Raw genomic sequence first — 26,236 nt, 5'->3', positions numbered from 1 at the left:
TATACATTTCAGATCCTCAAGGCACAATGCCCTGTCTCCATTCACAGGTAAAGAAGAAAGCTAATTTCAAGGGCCCATCAACTTACAAGACCTACACCCATAGATCATAAAACAGTAGGGACAGACTTGAACATCAGTAAACTTAAAAAGAAGAAAGATATTTGGGACTTGAAAATCAAAACGTACTTCACTTAAGAAAGATAGGGGGCACCAAGCAGCCTTTTCAGGAACACTATGATTGTGTACACGTTTTGTAGACATCCAAGCGCTCTACACTGAATCGAGGTTTAGCTAGTTGGGGTCCGAACCGAAGTAACAGACTCTGATTTCAGAAAACTAGGTTTGTTCACATAACTCCAATCATGAACATTCAAGCTTTTGCCAGCAAAGTAATGTATCAGTTTATACAAATGCAAACATGGACTCAGACTTCACACAGGATAGCTACCCCCAAAGTTGCACATATAGAGTTTGCAGGCTAAGGTATCAACTTCTCTAAACCCTGGCCTCTGAGCTATCCCTCCGGTTTAACAGATTGCACAATCCAGAACCTCAGACTGCAAAGCTGGTCTACATGCTACATAGATCTTACAGACTCAAAGCTCATACAGCAGTCCTATTATTTAGACACCCAACAGTAATACCATCCCTCAAATTACAGATATTTTACAGTCTCAAGTTTGTTTTAGCGTGGCTACTTTCAGATTACATTGGCTTTACACCACCAAATTGATTGCATGTCTTAATTGTAAGCGAGAGACACCCATGAGACATAACTGATATCCTGCCACCTTTCTCATTGGTATGGTAATGGCAATATTTTAAACCACTAAGGGACAAAATCAATGAGGGATACACTTTTTCCAAAAGCCATGTTTCAGTATTAAGCAAAAGTTCTAAATGTTATTCCAAAATGAGTGCACTATGTGTGTCTGTTCTTTACTACAGTCTTCACAGGAAAGCAAACCCCACTGTCTACACTAGATTGATTTCATAGGGACCAAACGATGGGTCAACTTGATAGCAGAAGCCAAGGGCCAGGGCAGACAAAACAAGATAAATAAAAAACGTACTTTATTTAGATCACAATGTTCAAAATGGTAATTTTTACATGAAAACTGAATGATAAACGCTATTGCATACAGATTATTTTTAAATCAATGAACATAAAGTCCCACACAAAACGACAAACATACAAACACTCATTCAGACAACAAATTCATTTTCAGAGTAAATTAATACGAATATACTCATAACATACATAAATTTGTCAATAAAGTTAAAAAGTGCATCAAAGGGGTAGAAGTTCAAAACAGGTAACAATTCATACTGGCTCGTGCATAAACAGTTCGTAGAGATAGGTTGTTTCTTTCAATAAACACAAGAGTGCAGAAGCCAACGCACGTTTTGGTGTAAGCTACACCTTCATCAGGGCAACGACGATGTAAGGCGTGTGGGACAAACACAGAAGTAGCCTATTATAATGTGATAGAGAAAGAAAATATAATAGCGAATCAACATTGGTTATTTATTTGACAAAAGCAATCTCCTCCATATAAATTTTTACATCAGACTGTCGCCTTCAATGTTTCATGGGGTAGACTAATAAATGAAGGAGATAAAATATGTATAAAGAAATAAAGAGCTGCAAAATATCACAGAGGCCCAAGGTGGCGAAAGAAAGTATAAATAGATTAAAACTAAACTGGTGAGTGGCTATAGAAAGAATGGAGTAGAAGTGCACCCAAAGGGATGAAGCCTGGGTAGAGATAATCAGGATTGCAGGGAGGAAAGGAAGAATAGTAAATGTACACCCGTGATGCAGATAAGATGAAGTCAGGGAAGTGCAAGAACGACTGATTATTCAAAAGACAAATCCAGGGACGTTCAGGAAAAAGGGAGATATGTTAGAGTGAAGACAATACCTTTCACTCAACGGAACTCTTTACAGATCAATTCTTCTATATGATATAGGGGCAACACTAAGCAAGCATCAGATAGGGCACATCAGTTCTATGAAGAGAAGAGACACAGAAAATTCAGTGGTGTGAATTGCCCTGGAAGTCAATAAAAACAGTGTGAGTTGACGAAAGATACATACGAATAAGGGCAAAGAATCGGACTAACAAATAGAGATGAGAATTCAAAATAGTAGAATCATACCCAGGTTAAGCTCCAATCAGAGGTGGTCTGGGTTCTGTAGACAGTAAAGAGATCCGTTCCGAGAGGGTAGCCCGGGGTCTGGAAAGTGAGTATATCTAAGGCTATCAAAGTAGTGTACAGACGGTATTTCTGAGGGGGGATAAACAAAACCCCAAGGTAAGGTATGCTGGAATACAATTCAGGCACTGTTGCAGATAAGCCTATAGATTGAAGGTAAAGACGCTTACCAAACAAATAGTGGGCCGTTTATAGAGGGCAATCCGTTAGAGAGTCAACACAGGCATGTTATCATAAGTCCGGTCAGACATGAAAGAGTAGGTCCATGGGATGAAGGGTCTGAAAGGAAAAACAAACGGGCACAAAGATGATTACCTGGCATTAATAAGACTGATGTCTTAATAATGTTCTCTTTTAGCTCTAGCTGCTAGGTAGGCTATAACCCAGATGCATGTTTTTTATGTGGCACCAGATGGTATAGGTCACCTCTGTGAAGAAAATAAATTGATTAGGTATTTAAAGTGTAGCTGGAAGAAAACAGTGAAACCAGAAACTTGCAGTTGTAGTATTAATAGGCCTTATTAAGAATGGAATGGAAAGCCACTGGCTACATTTGGGCATGGACGGATCCAGATGGACCAGCTTTAGGAGGGCCTACTGTCCACACCAATTGGAGTGGTAGCTTTTAACAGCTGTCCATGAGAGAAGGGCACCAGTCACCAACCAACACAAGGCAGACCAGGCAACAATGAACAAAATTAAACAAATAAATTAAAATAATGTACATGGGGTCAAGCAAACCCAAGTTCAAGAAGGAAATGCCAAAGAAAACAAACCAGCTGAAAAAATAATGTGATTGTAAGGTCCAGGCATCCCTTGGGACTAGATGTCCAGCTGCAATAAAAGAAGCAGATATCAAAATGAAACCAGATCTAGACACTTTTCTTAATTTCAGGTAAATGTCCAGGTTTTTGGGACAAAGGTCAGAACACATTCTGCGTAGCAGATACACGCTCCATTTACAGGCGCCTCTGAAGACTGAAATGTTTTAAGTAATGTATCTGTTTCTGTCAGGCAGCACAGGAGGGGGGCGGCACCTGCTCCCAGCAGAGAAAGACTGGGGAGGAGGGCAGGGGGAGCTCACAGCATGGAAGGGTCCCGCCATAAAAAGATATACACAGACGTATACATACACATACACACACACTTACAAGGTGTGTGTGTGTGTGTGTGTGGCAATACATATATAAACACACATACAATTAAAAGCCTAGTGTGTGTGTGTGTTTATGTATGTATGTGTACATATTTACAAGGCTACGCAAAAAACGGGACTGGCCATATATAGAAGGAAGACTTAAGGCTTTACTCCTAATTTTTATGTCTGACCTGTCCCTGTTTTCTCTCCTCAAAACCCGGCCACCCTACCTCTTTGACCATGCCTTATAACCGGACAAGTTTTTATTATTTCATTTTCTTCACTCCGTTAATAATTTAAATGTGACTTCATTTCCACTACTTGAATAACTTCAACTAAGTTTTGCAATTTGTAGGACTATCAAGAAGCTACGAACTTGCAGCAGTTTGTGACTCGGTTTTTGCTGAAGGAAACAGTGAGTCAGCTGCAGTCTTTACAGAACTCTCTTGAGTGTGCGATGGAAACCACAGAAGAGCAGACGCGCCAGGAGAGGTAAGAGAGATTTCTCAGCATTGCTCTGTGTGTGTGGAGCGGGAGAACAGGCTTGCAGATGATGGCTTTACTGTCTAACCATGCAGAAAAATGTTCTTTAGTGTCACATAAGGTATACTATATTGCCTTAAAAACAAAGACACCATGCTATCAAAGATCTCTTTATGGATATTTGGCTACATGATACACCGTTGAATATTGGCTCCTGGCAGATGCCCATTCAGAAGGTCTCGGGGCAAGCAGGAGCTGCTGAGCCCAGCCATGGGAGCTGAGGCTTTTTAGTCCTCAAGTCCTGGGGCCTGGCCAAATATAGATCCTGAGCAACTGGGCCAATTACCCCTTCAGCACTTGACTCTCAGTAAAAGATTGGGTGAAGCAGTCCAAGGCTTCTAGGGTGAGAGGTGGATACAGAAGTGAACACAGGCTCACAACTCAAAGTACACGCAGCAGCAGTAGCAGCAATAAATTAATGTCCAGCCACATACTTGGTTTTATGAAAAAAGGAGTATTTTGTTTTACCGCTACCGACACAAAGGGAAATACGACATGCAAAAACAATTTCCACAGGTTACCTGAGGTGAGGGCTTTAGTGCTTCTTTCTTTAGATGGTTCTCTGAGTCCCACTCCCTCCCCGCTCTAGCGATAGTTGTTATTCCCCATTCACTACAGGCACCATTCAGGTGAAGCCTCACTAGTAGTCAGAGTCTCAGGAGTCCCACTCCGACTCTGTATTTAAAAAGTGTCCAGGGCACCGAAGGGGTATCTGGCAAGCAAGTTCCTACCGGGTTCAACTGGCCTGAAATCAGTCTGACCCACACCTGCAGGATAATTACAACCAGAGTCTCTCAACACACCCCGTCCATGAGAGGAGATGCAGCAGTCGTCTCAGGTAAGTTCTGTACACGTTCTAGGCAGCTGCACTCAGTGCTAGTGAAGCTCCTCTCTACCTGAGGATCTTTGTGACTATGTCAAGCTCTGTAAATTCTTTGGTTCTTCCCACAGCGAGTGGGGGCTGTCGGGGAGTAGTGTGAAGGTCCTGACTCTGGTCCTAAGGCACAGTGCAGGTCCATAGGCATACCCACGGCAGCCTCTCTTCTTCAGTGACGATCCCATCCAGGTAACACTACTTGCTAGGTCCCAGCGGCCTCCTCTGGCATAAGAGGTCAGCATATTTCCACTGCACACAATCTCTGACCTGATTGGCACAGCAGATGTACTCATTGCAGTCTTTCATGGCATATGGGGTCACCGGCTCACCCTGCACAAGTGCTACAGCCCTCTCAGAACTATAATCTCTTCCCGGTGGCCCTTTCCACCATACGGGGTTGTGGGGTTTTCCACACTGTACACGAGCGATGACCCATTCAGCACTTCACGACAGCCCTCCTCTGGCATACAGGGGTCACTGAAATTCCTGGCCAGTTTGCAACAACTTGATCGGTGCAGCAGCTGTCTATTCACAACTCGCTAAGTGAATCCACTTGACAGGATTCCCCACTGCACTACGCTCCCTCCTATGCTCTCCTCTTCCTCAGAGTGCGCACTGGTCTTGGCATGCAAGCAGGCACTTGTGCTCCAGAGCAGGTGGTCTTGGATTCCCTGGATGATGTCCTCTCACCCAGCTGGGAGACTACCAGGCCTTGCTTCCCCCCGTCCTGGACACAGGCAAAAGTCTTGCAGAGCTTCTCCTCGCACAGCCTGACTTGCTGCTTCACAGTTGACAGTTTTTGGGATCTCAAGCTTCCCTTCTTACAGTCCATTTACAGACACCAATTCTCATTTAGAGTCTTAGTCTTAGTCTTTGAAGTCTATGTTGTGGGTCTGCTCCTTTTAAAAGTGCCCATTCCTCTACCCTCTCCTCCTTCAGAAAGCAGTCTGCCACAGCAGGAGCAACTCCAAAGCTGATAGCCACACAACACAGTCCATGAAAGTGACAAGGTGTTCACAACTGGATGCCAGCCAAGTGATATGTGTTTCGAAAGGCTAGTCCAGCCTCAGCCCTACTCTTAATGATTCTCTCATCAGCCTCATCTCCTCCCTGAGATGCGCCCTGGCCCCTTCCTTGTGACCTCTCTTTAAATCAAAGAGGACCCTTTGAAGTGTACTGGGGGAGCCTGGCTCTCCCCTCTCCAGTGTGAGTCCCACCCAGCTTACAGGAATGCAGCAATACACTAGTCTGTCTGGTGGATTCCCATATCTCCTCATGTTTCACCGTGCAACCCTGTTTCTCCCAAAATGGAACCCAGAATCAGCCATGCATTGTACTATTCACAGGTACACATTCACCCAACACATATATACAGCATGCATGCCCTGCACTACATCCTTCATGTATTGTACTACTCACAGCCATACATACGCCCAAGGAATGCATATAACACACTTGTACTGCATAGTACTGCATTAGCCATGTGCTGTACCCTTTTTTTTTTTTTTGGCAGAGTTTTATATAGCGCGAACTTGACCCGCTATCGGGTATCAGAGCGCTTTACATAGCACCAGTTACGTTACATGAGGACACACATTCATTTTTGTTAGGCACGGGGAGATTAAGTGATTTGCCCAGAATCACAGGATGTTCAGCGTCATTACCGAGACTCAAACCCAGTTCCCCAGGTCCGAGGTCGAGCGCCCTAGCCATTAGGCCAACTCCTCTCCCCTTCACAGGCACACCTACATCCAGCAAATGTACACCACACATACACTGCACAGCACTACACACCAAACCGATGTAGGTCAAGGCTGAGTTAAGCACACAGCAGTGGAATTTAAAAAAATAAGTGCGCCTGTAAACCTGACTCCACTGACATAGCTAAAAAAGGAACTGTTCATTCCTAGTGATCACTACATGGTATGCTGCCACCACCGCGCTTGTGCTTCTCAACATCCGGTAAAAGCAGTAGCCTTTCACCGCTAGGAGGGTAGTGCTTTGTGCACCCTGCCCAGTCCAACAAGACTGCAATCTGTGAGACAGGTCCACGTCTGGGTGCAGCCGCCTTATCTATGTTAACCTCTGACAACAAAAATCAGCTTATGGGGTCCAGACTTCAGTGCATTTGGAGCACTCAGGGCAAGGGTGCACGTCCATGACCATGCAGAGGACTTTTACGACCCTACTGTTTCTCTGCGGCCTCTTTATTCTGAACGCAATTTCAGATCAATAAGGTGCTAAAGAAATCATGCTACTGTAATGAACTCTTCAAGTGACTGCAACCTTCTCAAAGATAAGGTCATCAAACCATCCCTGCAATTACAATCATGGGTTTTAGAAGCAATTACTGCAACTCTCTCAGCAAATGGGAGAATGATCTGCAGAGGCACGAAACACAGTAGTTCACATAGTTGCTGACGTTGAGAAGGTTTGCTTAAACTCTACTGACCTTCCTACTGGTTACTGTTATATTTACCGTTGCGTATCCTATAAATTCACATTCATTACACATTGCATAGAATATACCTTTCTTTATAGATCAGTGTTGGAAATTACCATCTTTTGCATGGTATTTCAGCAGATTTTTACCTTCACTACCCTATTTTTGTTGCTGAACATGTTTGTTTCGACATTAGGACTCTGACATTTTACTGCTGCTAACCAGTGGTAAAGTGCTTGTGCTCTCCCTGCCAGACATAGTAAAATTGGTATACACCTATTTTGCACATTTAATTTCCGTAGAAGTCCTTAGTAAATTGTGCTGCATGTGCCCATGTCTGTAAAATAAATGCTACAAGCGGGCTGCAGCACCTATTGTGCCACCCACTAAAGTAGCACTGTAAAACATGCCTCTCGCCTGCAACTGCCACATGTTGTGCAGTTTAAAACGGTTATTTCAACCTGGCAAAATAAACCTTTTGCCTGACCTAAACTTCCTTTTTAATACACACACATCACACTTAAGGTAGACTCATAGGTAAGGGTGCATGGTATTTAAAAAGTAGGACATGTGTATTTAAGTTTTACATGTCCTGGCAGTGAAAAACCTACATAGTCATTTTTCACTGTTGCAAGGCTAGCTCTCCCATAGACTAACACCAGGTTACGTGTTACATTTAATACCTAATGACTTCAGTTTGTGAGTAGATAGAGAAATACGTCTTTACACTCATTTGAATTGTAATTTAAAATCCTCTTTGATTGTAAAGTTTTAAGTTACTGTTCTAGAAATGTTACTTTTAGAAAGTTGTAATTTTTCTGCCTAAATCAAATGTGCCTTTCTGCCAGTGTCCAAGGTCACATGATTGTTAATGACTCTCCTGTGGTGTGATATGTATTCCTTCCAGACAGAGGACAAGTGTGGTAGTGTGTTCCTCTCCTGAGTAGGAAGGTCTGCGGGGGGTTGTACTCAGCCCATCCTGAGCTGCAATGGGTAGCCTGAGCGCTGTATTCAGCCCCTTCCTGATTTATCAAGATGCCTGCGGTGTCACTGGCAAATGCAACTCACACCTGCGCCTGCCTGCCCTTAGCTTCACTAGCTATGCTGGAGCCAGACCCAGGGCAATGTGAAGAACTGACCAGAACCAGTTAAGGATTAGTCAAGGGGGCGTGCCGCACACACAAGCTGGCAGTAGACACAAAAGTGCCACCATCAGAACCTCTCATCAGAAGACTCTTGGACCCGGGGATTCTCAGATGAAACACTGCCCTGCTGTCTAAACCTTGAAGGAAGACTGGACCTGCTTGCCTTGAACACAGTACCCCAAAAGTGACTCCTAGGGTCAGATGCCTGATCTCCTGTTTGAGCTACAGAGACACAACAAGCAAGCAGAGAGATGAGCACAGGTGTATTTGGTGACTTTTTCCCTGAAAAGAGTTGTCATTATTACTTGAGTGGGGCTCTCACCCCTCTCAGCAATTACAAGCATCAATAATGATGTAGTGTGATCTATCCTACGGACTAGGTACTTGGCCCTCCCTAGATTTCACTTACCCGACTATGTAATAGTGCATCAGGTCTCACCCTGTTTAGGACTAATCCCAGTTCTTTCGTAAGCACTGTGTAGTTCAATAAATACCTTGTGGTACTTTAAATGGGCATGAGGCCAACCGGCAAAGCTTTCTCTCTTTCTGATAGAATTGACAAGTAGCATGGAAACTCTTTTACTGGACAAGTAAATAATGCCTTAAATTAGCATGTTATGCCTCCAACCCAGTGTGTGAAATTTGTGTGATGAACCCAAAAACATCACACTAAAAAGAGCTATTGACAGCTTGGTGAAGAAAAACAGTAGTTTATGTATTCCTCACTCTATGAGGATTATGATAGAGCTAAGAGCAATGCAAAACCAAAAAGCACATCAGAGAAACCTAAAACATCAGATAGTACCTAATCACTGCCATGCCCCTGTCAGGCCAGCTAGGTTTATCTACAACATTTACACTCATCTATCAAATAAGACTATTTCCCAGGTCCAGGAGTGATGAACCCATATATCTTTCAACTCTCTAATGACACTGTTCTAAGTATCTTGCAGTTCATTCTCCATATGTCCAGTGAAGTATCCGCAAGCCCAAACTTCTAAGAGATAAAGCTTTAGCTTGACAACATGTACTGCAACAGCTACAGCTGTAGGGATCACACACTTTGGAATTGAGTATATATTATGTTACTATAGGTGCCTATTTAAGACCACCTATCGGATTCTTAATCAGATCTCGATGTGCAGCCAGGAAGGTTGCAAATAGTGGGATCAAACTGCACACCAGCTTTTTGCAATACACCTTATCAGTTATGTCACAAAATGTCCAGTCACAGTGGGTCGCGGAATGATCGGCAGAAAGAATAATGATTACGCAGCTCACTATTTGTGACCACATGCAAGTGGCTACAAACACAGGAATGTTGTCCTGCAAGAGACAGCCGACAACCACCCCTGTGTTCTCATTCCTAAAGAGGATCAGTTTTTTTAAGCAGCCTGTGTTCAGAAGACATAACTGGGAACACAGTGGTCCTCAGAATCACAACTTACTCCTCCCAAGGGCCCCCAACATAATTCTAAGTGGGGACTGCTTTCAATTTGCAAATGAGTTACCACCTCTTTTGAGGTGCCTATAAACTTATTGAGGTTTAAGCCTGCAATTGTGGTCATAAACCATTGATATATCTCATTCCAAAACCCAAGTGAAAAGAGATTCCGCTTTTATATGCTCACCAAATTATGATTCAGAATGAGTTGCAAAAAATCTTTTCCAAATCACAAAATGTGTTTAGTCCATTGTTAAAATCAATTCGGTTGCAAACCCTGTGGTTTTGTGAATCACAGGATTTGGGACCACAAAATGGTTTCATACATCTGCCCTGATTTAATAGAAATGTGGTAGATCTGGAGCAAAATTCAGCTAGACGCCTAAAGCTAATAACATGCTATCAAAACTAGTTAACTTTCCATAGATATGCATCTCTGTTTGTGAATTAGGCCCTGAGTAGTTTGGGTGTTTAGTATCTGAAAAAATAAGCATTGACAAAAGCAGTAGGTTTCCGCCATCAAACCTGCTGACTTTGTCAATAATTTTTTGATTGCTGCTGAAAATGTCAGCATCAGCTCAGCCACCCTGGAATGGCTTTCAAAACATTACAAGAGATGCCGCTGCAGATGCCACTATGGGTGCACACATTTACCATCTTTAAATGCATTTTAGTTTATTTTATTAAACCCTGATAAAAGGTGGCCACCATGGATGTGTGTGCATTCGTAGCAGTAATCTTTGAATTGAATCTGTTAAAATAAAAAAAAACTATTTATAGATGCCTGTTGCATGTGACACTGTCCAGAACAATGGTGAAAGCAAATGCAAACAGATTCAAAATATCTCAAAATAAGTTTCGTATTCAGATGAGCAGGCTCTTGCCTGTGTTTGGCTGTTCGGCAGAGAGATAGCTTGAGGTGGTTGATTCAGCGGGATAATAATGGATGCGAGCATGGTCAATAGGCTTCCACATTGTGACATCCGGCATACAGCCCATTGGTAGAAATGTTGTCATGCCGTTGGCAACTATTGCAATTAAATATTTTTATATTCAACCCGCAAGCCATACTGGACACATAAGCTAATCAATCAATCAATCAATCAATCAAGGCATTTATATAGCGCACTACTCACCCAGAGGGTCTCAAGGCGCTAGGGGAGGGGGGTCTGCTACTGCTCGAACAGCCAGGTCTTGAGTTGTTTCCTGAAGGCGAGGTGGTCCTGGGTCAGGCGGAGGTGGGTCGGGAGGGAGTTCCATGTCTTGGCGGCGAGGTAGGAGAAGGACCGTCCCCCTGTGGTGGCTCTTCGGATGCGGGGGATGGTGGCGAGGGCGTGGCCGGTCGATCGAAGCTGGCGTTTGGGAGCGTAGAAGTTGAGGCGGCTGTTGAGGTATCCTGGGCCTTGGTTGTGTAGGGCTTTGTGTGCGTGGGTGAGGAGACGGAAGGTGATTCTCTTGTTGACCGGGAGCCAGTGCAGGTCTCTCAGGTGTCCGGAGATGTGGCTGTGACGGGGGATGTCCAGGATGAGTCGTGCTGAGGCGTTCTGGATCCGCTGGAGTCTCTTCTGGAGTTTGGCGGTGGTTCCGGCGTAAAGGGAGTTGCCGTAGTCCAGACGGCTGGTGACGAGGGCCTGGGTGACCGTCTTCCTGGTCTCGGTGGGGATCCACCGGAAGATCTTACGTAGCATGCGCAGGATGTTGAAGCACGACGAGGAGACGGCGTTGACTTGTCTGGTCATGGAGAGGGAGGAGTCCAGGATGAAGCCCAGGTTGCGTGCGTGGTCTGTTGGTTGGGGTGCGCTGCCTAGGGCGGGGGGCCACCAGGAGTCGTCCCAGGCGGAGGGTGAGGATCCCAGGATGAGGACTTCCGTCTTGTCCGAGTTCAGTTTCAGGCGACTGTTCTTCATCCATTCGGCTACCTCTTTCATCCCTTCATGAAGGCTGCCTCTGGCGGTGGCGGGGTCGTTGGTGAGGGAGAGGATCAGCTGGGTATCGTCGGCATAGGAGATGATGTTGAGGTAGTGCTGGCATGCGATGTCTGCGAGGGGGCTCATGTAGACGTTGAAGAGGGTTGGACTGAGCGAGGACCCTTGAGGAACGCCGCAGATGACTTCGGTAGCTTCAGATCTGAACGGGGGGAGGCGGACTCTCTGTGTCCTTCCGGCGAGGAAGGAGATGATCCATTCCAGTGCCTTCTCCTGGATTCCGACGTTGCTGAGTCGCTGCACTAGTGTACGGTGGCAGACAGTGTCGAAGGCCGCGGAGAGGTCTAGGAGGATGAGGGCCGCTGTTTCTCCGTTGTCAAGCAGTGCTCGGATGTCATCGGTGGCTGCGATCAGGGCGGTCTCGGTGCTGTGGTTGGCTCGGAAGCCAGACTGCGAGAGGTCGAGGGATCCGTTTGTCTCGAGGAAGGCGGCCAGCTGCTTGTTGACGGTCTTCTCGATGACTTTTGCAGGGAACGGGAGCAGCGAGATGGGGCGGTAGTTCTTGAGGTCGGTGGGGTCGGCTGATGGCTTCTTTAGTAGAGCGCTGAGTTCGGCGTGCTTCCAGCTCTCCGGGAAGGTCGCGGTGTCGAAGGAGGTGTTGATGATGTCCCGCAGGTGGGGTGCGATGACAGCGTCGGCCTTGTTGAAGATGTGGTGAGGGCAGGGGTCGGTCGGCTAATGTTACATAGACAGTCCTGGCCACCATTCCATGTCTATACTGTATGAATATCAATGTAAAGTAAGTGCTGCTGCATACCAGTTGTACAATCTGGAGTGCTTAATTTGAGCCAGTGGTTTCCGGTGCTCAGCACTGGCATTTAATTGTCAACACCGGAGCATGTGACAGTCTGCCACAAGGTGTTGTTGTCTAGCTAATTCAGAGATGACCACAACAACAGTTAATTATGAATTCAATACGGGGCGGAGCTTGCCTGGTTCCAAGATGGACGTGCAGTAAGTGGGCTCCAGCAGCCGCCCTGCATTCCTACATGATCCTCGTTTACAATGTGCACGCAATTCAATTCTCATGTAACCAAGTGAGGTGAGATACCTGGGGGACCCTGAAAACTTGAAATCTGAGGGTCTGATGCCTCCCTCACCCTTTTGGTCCTGCTGCAGCCTGTGTTAGCTCTGAGGCCTGTCCCGGATGCCCTGAATGCCAACTAAAATGTCGTAGCAGGGATTGCCTGGGCTGCATACCTATGGATAGCGGCGCACTGGAAAACCCATGGGGACCTTGGACAGTGATTGACAGGTGACTGACCCAAGACGAGTGATTGGTGCTGTTGGCCCAACTAGACACTCTGCAGGCCCTAGTAGATCCTGACTGGGCCTGGCCGGGGGACCGGTCAGTCCTCACTGACAAATGCAGAGGAGTATCATTGGACCAGTTCACCCGAGCCCGTAAGCCACGTAGATGTCTGCAGCAGGGATCGCCGTGCCACCTAGGGAGAGAGAGAATCGAGACAACAGAGAACGGCGCTGGCAGCGGGCTGGACTGGGCATGTTGAGAAGGGCGAGGCGCACGAAGGACCTTGAAATCATGAAGAAGGCAGATTTGCAGTCCACACACCCGTCACACTTACTGCAACCTGTGATAGCTCAGGGGCCTGCCGCTGCTTCATGGATCAGGGGCCAGCTGTAGCAGCGTGACATAGGTTGACTGAGCTGTGGGCCCTCATACAACCACCTGGCGACCTGCAGTCCTTCGTGGTTTCTGGCTCGGCTCGACCGCGGGACATGAAGGCCTACGTAGATGACAATTAGAGACCCCTAGGCTGAGACTGCTGGGCCGCCCCCGTTTGGCACAAGCACTTGTGGCTGGGATCACCATGTGCCCCAGAGAGAGAGGGAGTTGAGATGTTGGAGATGGGGCTGCGGACCCTTTCTGGTAACAGTAGGTGTTGAGCCCCCTACCTCTCGAGCCCTGGGGCGAAGATAAGGTGCATCTGGGGGAACCCACAGATGGGATAGCACTGAGAGGTCCCAAGCTTGCGTTGGAAAGTGAGCTGAGTGTGGTGGTGGAGCGGGCCAGAGCGCCTAATCACTGGGAGGACCCTGGGGAACACCTGCTGTGGTGCGGCACGAGCGGGGAGCTTCCAGTGTACTCAGAGAAGGTCGTGGCTGACTCATTGAGGGGGCCCCAGCAACTGGTGGCCCCAGATTCCTGTGTGGTGTGGCTTGGGACAGTAGCTATAATCTCACAGCCACATACCTGTTTAACTACCAAGACAATGGACAAACCAGACAAATCATAGCCAAAGCTGCAATTCGAGCTGAGGAAGACACCCAAAAAGCACAGTGTGGGAGACCCCACATAAAACAATGCGTCAGGAGAAATAGAAACAGAAGACGACACAGACTTGAAGCATATCGTGGTGACAATGCAGCGCAGTCTAATGAAGATAGACGGCAAAACAGATGCCTTAACATTCAGGATGGACCCAATGTCGGAGCGCCTTGATAAGCACAAGGGAAAGAGAGCACAGTTGAGCAACGCGTATCAGAGACTGAGGATGCACAAACTTCCACTGTCCACCAATCAGAAGAAAGTGTTTAACTACTCTCAGCTTTGCATTCAAAGGCGGAGAACTTAGAGACAAGCTCGAGACAAAACAATCTACGAAAAGTAGGATTTGTGGAGACAACGGACATTGCCAACATAGAGCGATTTATAGAGCAGTTGCTGGGAAGGGGACTTTCTCTGATATATTCATAGTTAAATTTGCACACAGATCTTTGGCCCCAGGGCCTGTGCCTGGAGTGCAGTCGCAGCTGAGGAAGGCACGAGAATAAAAGGTGCTCATGTATGAGGGCTCAGAAATAGCGATGTATCCAGACTTTACTCAACAGGTGCAGGAGGCGAGTCGCCTCTTCACGCAAGCCAAAAAGAGATTGCGAGAACTCCAAATTTACTAAAACATAATATATCCTGCCAGGCTATGGGTCTTGATTGATGGTAAGACAACCATATTTAATGACCCGAGACAAGTACTGCAATTTCCCAAATGCAGGGGCACCAGAGGGGTGCTGAGACACTCCCCCAGGTCAGACACTTGGGAGGTAGAGAGCATGCAAGATTCAAAGGACGTTTCATAAAGTGATTTAACCTCAATGCTCCCACATGAAGCGCCTTGGAGGTGGGGGGGTCACATGAGCTAAAAAGCTTGCCAGTTGCTCAACACGTAGGCATTTCACTGCCCTCTGGAACTTTTACGTTGGGGTGACTAGTATGGGTTGGGGAATGATTAGCTATGCATAACAAACATGTTTGATACAATACTATACCGGGCAGACATAATGGGGATTGGATAATATCGACCTGATCTGCTCTTGGGCCCTGGTTGGCGGGATGGGAGCGGGTACATACAGTTTGCCATGCATGTATATGCACATACACAAACTATGGTGGAGAGCGGCACTAAAGTAGCGGATAATAAGTACTGGTGCAGGCAACATCTGCCCACTGGTGTGCACCACATGTTTCTGTTATAATACACCATTTGGGGATGTTGGGAGGGATGGGAGGGGGGAAAGTGTTGCTGTGCTTGTTGGGGGTATACATAGCAGGGATGGGGGACGTTACTTAGATATCTGCGAGGGACACACACACACACAACTACTGCACAAGGACAGATACCTGTTTCAGGCTGGTGGACTGAAGCACACCATTGATCCTGGATGATTCACATCAGGCAGCGGCGGGTCCTGCGATACCCCCGCTGCTACATTTAGTAACATGGAATGTCAGGGTCCTAAATGACCATAGGAAGAGACACAAAATTGTAGCCTATTTGCAGAGACACAGGGTGGATGTGGCAAAATTGCAAGATACACACCTTGCCCCAAACAGCGGGGTCCTCACACAGCATAGACTGCGGGGCCAATACGTAGCAATGAGCTTCACCTCACATGCCATGGGAGTTTTAGTGTGGGCATGCAGGGGGTCAGATGTGAAATTACAGGAAGTGTATATTGACTCAGCTAGCAGATATGTGGTCTTGCGAAGTAACAAGGGAGACCTAGCAATCCTGCTGGTGTGGGTCTGTGGCCCGAATTTTGATGACCCTATTACTACAACTCGCTCAATGAACGTCTTCCCCTATGGGGGGACCTACCCAGGATATGGGGGTAGATTTAAATTGTACAATGAACCCATAGCTAAATAGATCAGGGGTGCGGCAGGACACCCTGCAGCAGCGGCCCAGGCGATAGCGGAAATAATGCAGAGAGAAAGCCTTCTAGACATATGGCACCACAGATCACTCACAGGTAGGAAGTTCACACATTACTCCTACATGCATGACATCCACACTCACATTGACTACTGGTTGATATCGAGACATTTGGCCAGTTGGGTGAGGGAGTGTAAGACATTGCCAGGCACGTATTCAGACCACTCACCGGTATTAGTACACCTAGAATTGGGCGGAGCTCAGCCGGAGGTGTTCACCTGGTTATTCCCTCAGTATTCCCTACCGGACTCTATCTTTCACGATGAAATAGCACTGCGATCACTGAGTTCTTCACACACAGGTAGATAAAGTTGCAACAGTATGGGAGGCATTCAAAGTCTATATCTGTGGCATCACAATGTCCAAACACGTGCAGGTACTCAAGTCGCTGCATAATCGATTGTCCTACCTAGAGAACGAGATCGCAACACTAGAGAAAAGACATGGAGAGAAAGCATAAGTACAACTAATGGATGAGATTAAAAATAAATTAGATGAGTATCATGAACCCGCATTGCAGGAGGTCACCCATCTAGGCAAATATGCTGTGGCCAGGGCATATGGAGAGCCAGAGAGGCCAGGCACCACTCTCGCTGCACTATTGCGATCCAGCCGGGCTGAGAATATAATGACAGATGTACATGATGAGGAAGACAGGAAGCGCGCAACTACTCTACACATACTGCCATGCTTTGTTGGATACTACACTGACCTATACAGCCCACGTATTGACCCCAAAAACGAAGCTGGTTTGGAGTATTTGGCACATATCGGCATGCAGCGACTAACTACCGAGCACAGAGAACACCTCATGGCTCCGTTATACCCTGGGGAAATCTGAGCAGCACTAAAATCTATGCCCTCGGGGAAGACCCCTGGTGCAGACAGCCTTACAGTCGCCATATACAAAGCATAACAAGAAACAGTAATTCCTCACCTGATCACACTGTTTGAGGAGGTGACCACAGATGGATGTATGCCCCCCACAATGCGGGAAGCGCTGCTGGTGATGATCCTAAAGTCCAGTAAACCCGAGACAGACTGCTCCTCCTGTAGGCCATTGTCCCTTCTAAACTTGGACACAGAAATCTATTCTAAAATCCTAGCTAACCGTCTCCTACCATCACTTCCTGTTTTGGTTGTTGTAAAAACAAGCTGGTTTCATCCGAGGACATCATTTAGCAACAAATATCTGCACACTGTTTGGGGTAATGCTGAGACTGGACCTAGAGGTACAAGCAGCATGTTCCTAGATGGTGAAATAGCGTTTGATTCAGTGGAATGGAACTTCATGCTTAAAGTGCTATGGTGGGTAGGCGTTAGAGATGTATTCGCTAGACTGGTCTCGATCCTGCACACTCTACCAGCAGTGCGACTGAGAATCAATAATATGACTTCAGACCCCAATAAGCTTGAAAGAGGCACAAGACAGGGATGCTCTATATCTCCTCTGCTCTACGCCTTAGCTGCGCAGCCACTGACATGCGGCCTACGGGAGTACAATGCCCATAGAGGACTGAGATTCCCGAACTGTAAACTTATAATCTCTGCATATCCAGATGACATGCTTTTGTACATAAGGAATCCAGACCATAACTTCATGGCAGTGTTAAAGGAAGTGGCTCAATTTGGAGACCACTCTGAACTGCGGGTCAACTGGAGTAAGTCTACTATTTTCCTGCTCACTCTGGCTTTGGAGCCAGTGCCGCTGGAGTTTCCGCTCCAATGCTCGTTAGACCCTGTCCGATACTTAGGAATTCAGATACACACAAACCCTGATGCTGTGATATCGGAAAACTACGGCAAGGTCATGCAGAAACTGACAGAAGACATAGAGTGTTGGATCAGAATGTCGCTATCACTCATGGGCCGCATAGCTGTGATGAAGATGGCGGTCTTGCACCGCTTACTGTTTTTATTTATGAACATTCCCATACTATGTCCTTGGTCATTGTTTCAGCGACTTCTAACACTTCTGTTACATTTGGCCTGGGCAGGCAAACAACCGAGAGTGAGCTGGGAAACACTCACTTTACCAGACTACAAGGGTGGATTAAATGCCCATGACCTAGAAACATAATACATGGTGGCCCAATGCGCCCATGCCCACACCCGGGTAAACGGTCCCAAAGTTCTTCTACACTTGTGGCTGTGACAGCATGCAGCAGGCTTATCCACCCTACCGCAACTGCTTTTCGGAAAGTCGACCCGTAGACACAGAGTTATCAATCGGATAAACACAATGGTCCAGTCATGGCAGAGATTACTTGAAAAGCCATCGGGTTTCTTTTTATACTTGGAAAATATCCCAATAGGCTGGTGCACTTGGTTCCCCATCGGGAAAGAAAGAGGCCTGCAGGAGTCATTATCGGCCCTGGGGATTAATGTTATGGGGGATTTTTGGGGAGAATGGCACTATGTTAGATTGGGAGGAAGTGGGAGAGCGACTCACTAACCCTACAAACCAACAGCAATTTCACTTCTACAGAGCCCGGCACGCACTCCAAGATCTACTCGGGGAGAAAATTCTTGAACCCCCGGAAATGCTGGCGCTCTGGACTTTAATTCAAATATCCACCCCTAGCTACTTGGTGACTAGACTCTAAGTGCATGCGCAGGAAGCCCGCACACACGGAACACCTGAGACCTGACTTGCACGGCAAAACGATTTAGGGCTGGCCAAAGTGATAGGCAATGGCACTATTGTTGCGCTGTAACAAAAACAGTATCTTTAAATAGCAGGCATAGACTAATACACTTTAAATACATCAATAGAGTATATTACTCTCCTGCCTGTCTACATCGATGTGGATTGCGGGACACGCCTAATTGTCAACGCAGCGGTGTGGCAGGGGCTGACTTTGTGCATCTGGCCTGGTATTGCATGGGAGTTGGGACTTTTTGACGAGCTATCATTCGAGACTTGGAGGGTATTACCAGGATAATACTAGAACCATCCCCAGTAGAGGCTTGTTGGGGTACAACAAAGATATACAACACATATTGAGGCATCTAGGAGCTATATTGGCCCCTTACCGACACTCGAGGAGTGGCATAAAGACATGGCCTACTGCAACATGCAATCAGACACATACCGGGAGATCCTCCCACCACAGAGTCACCCTAAAGAAATATGGGGTTATAGCGGGCTTACTTGGCGGGCCCCAGTGGGGTAGACTCAGGGGGCAATGCTCTTTTAGATGGGAACAGTGCGGATGTGACATGAGAGGTAGTAACTGTGCAAGATGTTGTGCTATATTAAACCAAAAAGTAATATATACAAGTGCAAAGTGCTCTGTGGTAAAATTATATACAGAGCCAATTTATTGCCATGCCATCACTGTGTTTTTCCCATCGGAAGAACCTGACAGTATAAGAAATGTTCATGGAATGATCATGCAATATAAAAAGTCCAAAGTGCAGCTGCATCTGCGACCAAAAGACATATTGCTCTTTGTGTTTGAAAATTATAAATAAAGAAATATTTTTTTTTTAGATGATTAATACAATATACATTAAAAATTACTATTACCTGCCGCCCAAGCAATTCTCATAGCTTTCGGGGCTTGAAATAGTCCGAATTGCCACACTTGCAGGAGAGTGGCTGTTAGTAGTTGTGCTCTTACTGTCATTGGCAGCATAGCAAGGCAAATGTGTGGTGTAAGCTGCAGCGGACTCCTGACGAGAGCTCTGGCACTCATGTTATTTTTACAAATTAAGCACTGACTGGATCTGTCATCAACAGAAAGAAAGGTTAATGGTGGTACTATCAGTGCGAGCTAATAGCAGTTCATTGTTGCATGAGCTGACTGAAGGACTAAAATATCTTCAAGGAGATCCCCCAATTGTTTAAGAATCCCCCACACCAGCTGTTTTGCGAAGTGAAATGGACACATTTAGACGAACCCATGAAAGTCTTGTAAAGATTCAATTGACCCACACTTACAGAAAATAGAGGGCAGCCTGGAAAATATATGCAGTCAGTAAACGGCAATGACGAGTGAAGCTCTTGGTCTCCAGGAGTCCCTGCAACTTCAGGCTTCTTAAACAAGCCTTGGCAGTGCCAACAGGTCTGACTTATAATTAAAATACAACCCAGACCTATTGGTTTTGCCAATGTATCTCTCTGTAGATGGTTGGGACTACTGCCTAATGGTTGTGAGACTAGCAGGCCTGTTTGTAGTCCTTCTCACCAAGGGTTTTTAGGTTTGACTATAGAACTAGACTGGAGGAGTGAGAGAGGGCTTCTGGTAGTTTGTGACTGTTAGTTTGAGGGGTGTGAGAAGAGAGGCGGGGAGCACAGCACAACAACTGAACATTCGGTTCTTTACTGCAACATGCAGCACCCATCAGCCCATTCCATACACTAATGCTTCATTTACCTTTGGATACTGCTGCACAAATAAAAGGGAAGTCACAAGCTTCATGCCATGTTGTACTGATACTGCTTCTGACAATCACACCATGGTGTGGTCTTGCTATTTTGTCACCAGACGACTGGCAGTGCAGCTGTTGGGCCTTGCCATGACACAGCAGGTATGTGTCTCCTAAATAGTAAGTTGTAGGAGGTGGGGGTCTAATGTCTTTGGATAAATTGGATGTTTTTCATGACTTCTTCCACCATACCTGTGAGCGCCATTAATTTGACTACCACTGCTGAGACCCCCATCACTTAAATCTGCATTTGGTCGATAGGTGCCCTATTTTCACAGGGTTAACTTATTATCCTGACTCTCGTTGTGGCCTATTTTGGTGCAAGTGCCATGTGAAAAATAAAAGTCTGCTATGGAAAGGTCATTCCAAGAATAACGGCCAGATTCATAATGTTCAAAGCTTTATGGTAAGTCTCCCATTGCCCTTAGCAACATTTTAGTCATATGCTGATGAATTTTAATGAAACATATAGTAGGAAAGTTTGTTAATTAAATTTGTGGGGTTATAAATTCTTCAAAAATCAAGCTTTTAGAGCTATCGAATAAATAAAATTTGATAACTAGTCAGGTGGATGAAAAGAAAATATATTTCTCATATCACATTCATGGACGCTTTCAGCCTTGGGAATTTGACATAGATTTAATATTTAGAATCTTACATAGAAGTTCTGTAAATGAACCCCTAGATAATTTAGTGTGTAGGGGTAGCAAATTACATTTCACAATAGCAATGTCAAAATGTTGAAACCACTACCAGAAAGAGCATACTGACAATCACGTATACTACAAGTAATGAAAGAGCTAAGAAAATTGAAGGAAATAGGCTGCTAGCCAGACGAAAAATATATATTTTTAAAAGCCAAACATTATATTTTCTATGTATAGCATCTCTATATGTCAATGCGTATTTTGGTAGATGTATTATTTAGTTTAGAACTGCACAAGTACCAGCAACCATGAAAGCACATTTGTTGTCTTTGAAATTGACAACCAAACGTATGTGTTTGCCTCAGAAAAATAGCATCCTAGCAAGCCTGACTTCTATTAATATGTTTAAAAACAGGTCGGTCGCCTAGCAACTGTGAAAGGCGGCTGCTTTTGTCCAGAGATCCCAAGCCTAGAAAGTATCCATTAAAAAAGGTATTGCACTTGAGCTTAACCCCGTGTTTAAAGATGCAGCTGATGCTGATCCTATCCTGATACTGAGTGATTACCTTTAATTTCAAGTAATGTTCCTGGTAATGTTTCAGCATAACGCTACTTACCTGTTCCCTGACAACAGGCTCAAATGAAATCCTGTATCAGGCTTCTTAGGCCTCCCTCTGTCAGAACAACCTCTACTGTTTCCTGTTGCCCATCCCACTGTGCTCACTGAAGGAATACCTGCAATCAGTGGGAAAAGGTGGCTTCTTAAACAAGCCTCGGCAGTGTCAACCGTGAGACCTACCAGGCCTGTTTGTTGTCGTTCTCACTTGAGTAGAGAACTAGACAGGAGGAGTGAGAGAGGGCTTCTGGTAGTTTGTGACTGTTAGTTTGAGGGGTGTGAGAAGAGAGGCGGGGAGCACAGCACAATAGCTGAACAATGTGGTTCTTTACTGCAACGCGCAGCACCCATCAGCCCAGTCCATACACTAATGCTTCATTTACGTTTGGATACTACTGCACTAATAAAAGGGAAGTCACAAGCTTCATGCCATGTTGTACTGATACTGCTTCTGACAATCACATCATGGTGTGGTCTTGCTATTTTTTCAACAGACGACTGGCAGTGCAACTGTTGGGGCTTGCCATCACACTGCAGAAGCGGAGGGATTGACGGTAGCAAGGCTGTTTTTTCTGGCACAATGGGCAATACCAATGCACTGCATGTGGCAATGTGGATACTGGTTTGAAATGGGGTCCCAAGGAAATCAGGGAGTTCTAAACTCAAATTATGAGATTTGGAGTGGCCACTGTACTATTGGATACACATTGAGCACTAATAAACAGATACGCAAAGCCCTTCCCCCAGCCTCCTTAATGTTTGCAGATACTCAACGCTCTGATCGGGAATTGGGCCACTGGTCTCAAATGAACAGCTCCAATGTAGTTTCTCACGGTTGCCCTTGACCTTTGGGAAAGTGAGGCAAATTAGTCCAAGGCTTACTCAAAGAGGTGGTGTGGGCTATGCTGGAGCTTGGGCCTACTCAAACATTTATCTCCAGATCGCTGATCATTATAGCTGCATGAGAGGTAACGGGAGAAAATGATTACTTCTTAACATCTCATTACAGTGCAACCAATGAGGTCACACATTAACCCACCCAACAACTTAATCTGAGTTTAGTAGGGTTCAATTATAAATTTAGAAACAAATCAATGTAACCAATCTCAACATGATCATATAGAAATACAGTAAGACTAAGATAAGTCCAGATCTCCTGAAGAGACGTACCCTATATAATACAAAGCAGACGACTAACTCTATGACAATACAGATGATCAGGAAATCGAATAGAGTATTACATTGCATCAGAATATTTTCCAAAGTAAGCATGAGCAAGCTATCTCTCCCTCCATAACCTTAAAAGGGCAACCCTAAACTAAGAAGCATTTAGTAAAGGTAAAATCAGAAAGGTGTCAGCTATCGGAGTCTTCAGTAGAAGCTACTCCAACCATGGGTCAGGTAGCATAAAGTCACACAAGCAGAAGCTTAGATCTGCCCTCTGTGAAATCCTAAAATGACTCTCTCTGTCCCTCACTATGTTTCAGCATAAAATATCAATTGCAATCTGGGTAGATAATTCCATGTGATCCTTGCTAGTGAATCTCCATGGCTCCGGCGCAACTGGATACTTGCACCACCTTTCCCACATCGATAAATTTCAACTTTGTTCATCCTTGATCATTCCTCTCCTCCTCCATGAGAAGTTGCCTCCTTCCTCACTACCCCACTTCTCCTTGCCAACTTTATCTTTCCATACCTTGCTATCTAATGAAAACAAAGCCCTTCTATGCTAACTGGTGTGACTTTTTACATACCTGCAGTGGAAACAAAAGACAAGAAAATGCATTCTGCATTGACGGTTAAATGCAAATTACATGTTAGATTTTAAATGTGAGCATGAACTGAACTGGTTTCTCAAAGCCCTCTCTAGTCAATTTTGACACTGCACAGGGTTACAGAATACGTGCACATTTCTACACACACAATAAATACAGCTTCACATATAAGTGGCAAAGGATTACGAATATGTCATTCTAAATATGCCTGCCTGGAAATCATTTTTGTCACACACATAAATGTTTAAACGTTCGTTTACACATTCACATTCCAATTTATTAACTTCACAATGGAGCATATTTTGTGAACGTCTCATGTCACATTAATATATAAATGTTACATAGACCTTTATTAATCACGTTCTATACACAAATTCTCCAGATGGAGTACTTTAAATATGTAATACTCCACTCTCCTTAGTACATTAACATTAATCCCACAGAATATATTTGAGTGCTGAATACTCATGATTATGATGCACGCCGGGATCAAGAATACACTTCTCCAGCTAGAAACTCAGAACTCTGGAGATCACACAATAACTTGGGATGAATCAATGTCCATTCAGTCCTTTCAAAAACAAAAAGTACTTTAATTCACATGCAATAAAATGCTAAATATAAAAATACAAATGTACATAATGAAAGCCAGATCATACTAACACCCCCTGAACAAGCAGTCTATGTGAGAAAGTCTCTGTGTTAAATAATGTTGAATCCCTTTGTATGCTGTTTGAAATAGAGTTCATAATGTAGACATAACTTCTGTTGTCTTTGTCACTGAATTCACATTGTTCTCCCTGGCTTTATATTATTTACTGTAGAGTCTACAATGTAAGCTCCTTGCAATTGAATTTGTTAGTGTTCACTATGTGAAACCCTTTCTGCAGTATTTTTCACAGGATTACATCATACATTCCCCCAACTGACAAGTACCAGGGAGTCTGCTTTAAAAATGTCTCCACTCATTATGAGCCATGGAACTAATTTATGGGTTAGCTAACACAACTGATGCCGAGGACGTTGAACAAAACAGAGAAGCCCAAGCACTGGGGCTTTCTTACTATTCAACCCAAACTGACCACCAAACACACCTCTTTAGCACTTGGCCTTATGGATAGCGAGGCAGAGCACTCCAAGGTTTACTCATGGAGGTGCTGTGCACTGGAAACTCAGAACTCTGCAAGGCACATATTACATAATTAAATTTTATAAATATATGTTCAGCCAGTACTTTAAATCAGATACAATTAATTACTAAACATAAAAGTACAAATGTACACAATGAAAACCAGACATGCGTTGCCCCTCTTGAACTAGTGTTGGGAATACTGCCAAATTTGAGGCCCTCTCTTAGGCCCCGCCCTCCATGGTTCCAGACATGTGGACAGTCATCGAGCAGCCACCAGCCACCAAAATGAACATGCTACAGTGTGCATCCTGTTAAGCCACTAAAAGAGCAATGTCCAGCAGAATTCTACAGCATGAATGAGAGGGACACAGTGCCACAGGAATCCTTCACCACCAACAGCTTCCTTCTTAAAAATGTGCTGACCGCACGGAGATGGCAACTCCTGTGATCTCTGCATACATGGTCACATCTCCACTGCTTAGGAGATAACACAACCATTCTGGCAAGCGTCGAAGGCCTGATCAACTTCTTACTTTGTGTCTCGCTAGGGAAACCAAGTGCTCTTTTATAAGTTCTGACTTTGTGTTGGTGGGAGTTGGTGATTTCTCTTTCATGAGTCCTGGCATTGTATCCTAAAATAATGAGACTGTGAAGTTCTTTGACAATGGATTAGAAAGAGAGCCTGTCATCATCCTGGTTAATCTGTTTGACCCAAGGAGAGTCTGCATTTACCTATGTACTTTTGACTGAAGATGCAGGGGGGTTTGTTTGATTATTCTGTCTTCAGATCCCAGAAGGTTAATGAGGATCTACCTCTATCCTAGTTGATTAATTTCACCAAAGGGGACACTACTATTATTTCAATCCATAAAGGGGATTTTTATATTCTACCTCTGGCTTTCTTACTCCTGCTGATATTAATTTGTTTTGTTTAGTGTGCTAATTTCGAAGGTGTGTGGTGCTGATATCTACTACATTGAGAAAGACAGCAAGCTAAGATTACTACTAGAAGGCCTATGCTGGCCTCTGAGGTGTTCAAGTAGGTTATTCCAAAGTTGGGCTGTAGTGCAAATAAAGCTCCTTCCTCCCCATTTCTTTCTTCTGATTTTACAAACATTGACTGTCCTAGAATTGGTCAAGCATAAAGTCTTTCACAGACTGTACCAAGCAAGATCCCCATACAAGGTTTTATGTGTCAGACACACTGCCTTGAACCTGACTCTTTTCTTCACAGGAAGCCAATGAAGCTCTCATTGTGTGCTTGAAAAGTTTGCTACCATCTGCAACATGGGGACTGCTTGTGCCGTAACAAGAGTTTTGCAAAAACAACAGTTTTGTTCATTCAGGCCTGTCTGTAACTTATAGAAATATTATTACTAGATTAACACACACTTAAATACTAGATGCAAAATTACAAATGCTCACAATGAAAACTAGACTTCGCAAGGCCATCCTAAACTACACATCTGTGCAAGGTCTCTTGTGTTAAAAGTATGAAGCCCCTTCCTATGATGTTTGTGATAGTGTTCACAATGTAAAAGCTCTTGCTCTTGTATTTTTCACATGGTTCACAATGTAAAACCCCTTCCTATAGTATTT

General features: G+C 44.9%; 1 protein-coding gene across 1 annotated transcript in view; it reads left to right on the top strand.

The window, feature by feature from the left end:
* NECAB1 (N-terminal EF-hand calcium binding protein 1) overlaps positions 1-26,236 on the top strand; it is a 1,647,431-nt gene that overhangs the window by 1,133,068 nt on the left and 488,127 nt on the right. Inside the window, exon 6 of the mRNA XM_085605303.1 lies at positions 3,714-3,850. Within this exon, the coding sequence (XP_085461429.1) occupies positions 3,714-3,850 (137 nt within the window). The remainder of the gene's footprint in view (positions 1-3,713; positions 3,851-26,236) is intronic.

This window comes from Triturus cristatus, chromosome 5_1, assembly GCF_964204655.1.
Source record: "Triturus cristatus chromosome 5_1, aTriCri1.1, whole genome shotgun sequence".
NCBI lineage: Eukaryota > Metazoa > Chordata > Amphibia > Caudata > Salamandridae > Triturus > Triturus cristatus.
The sequence above is the reverse complement of the archived record's forward strand: the minus strand, read 5'-3'. Positions and strand labels throughout refer to the sequence as shown.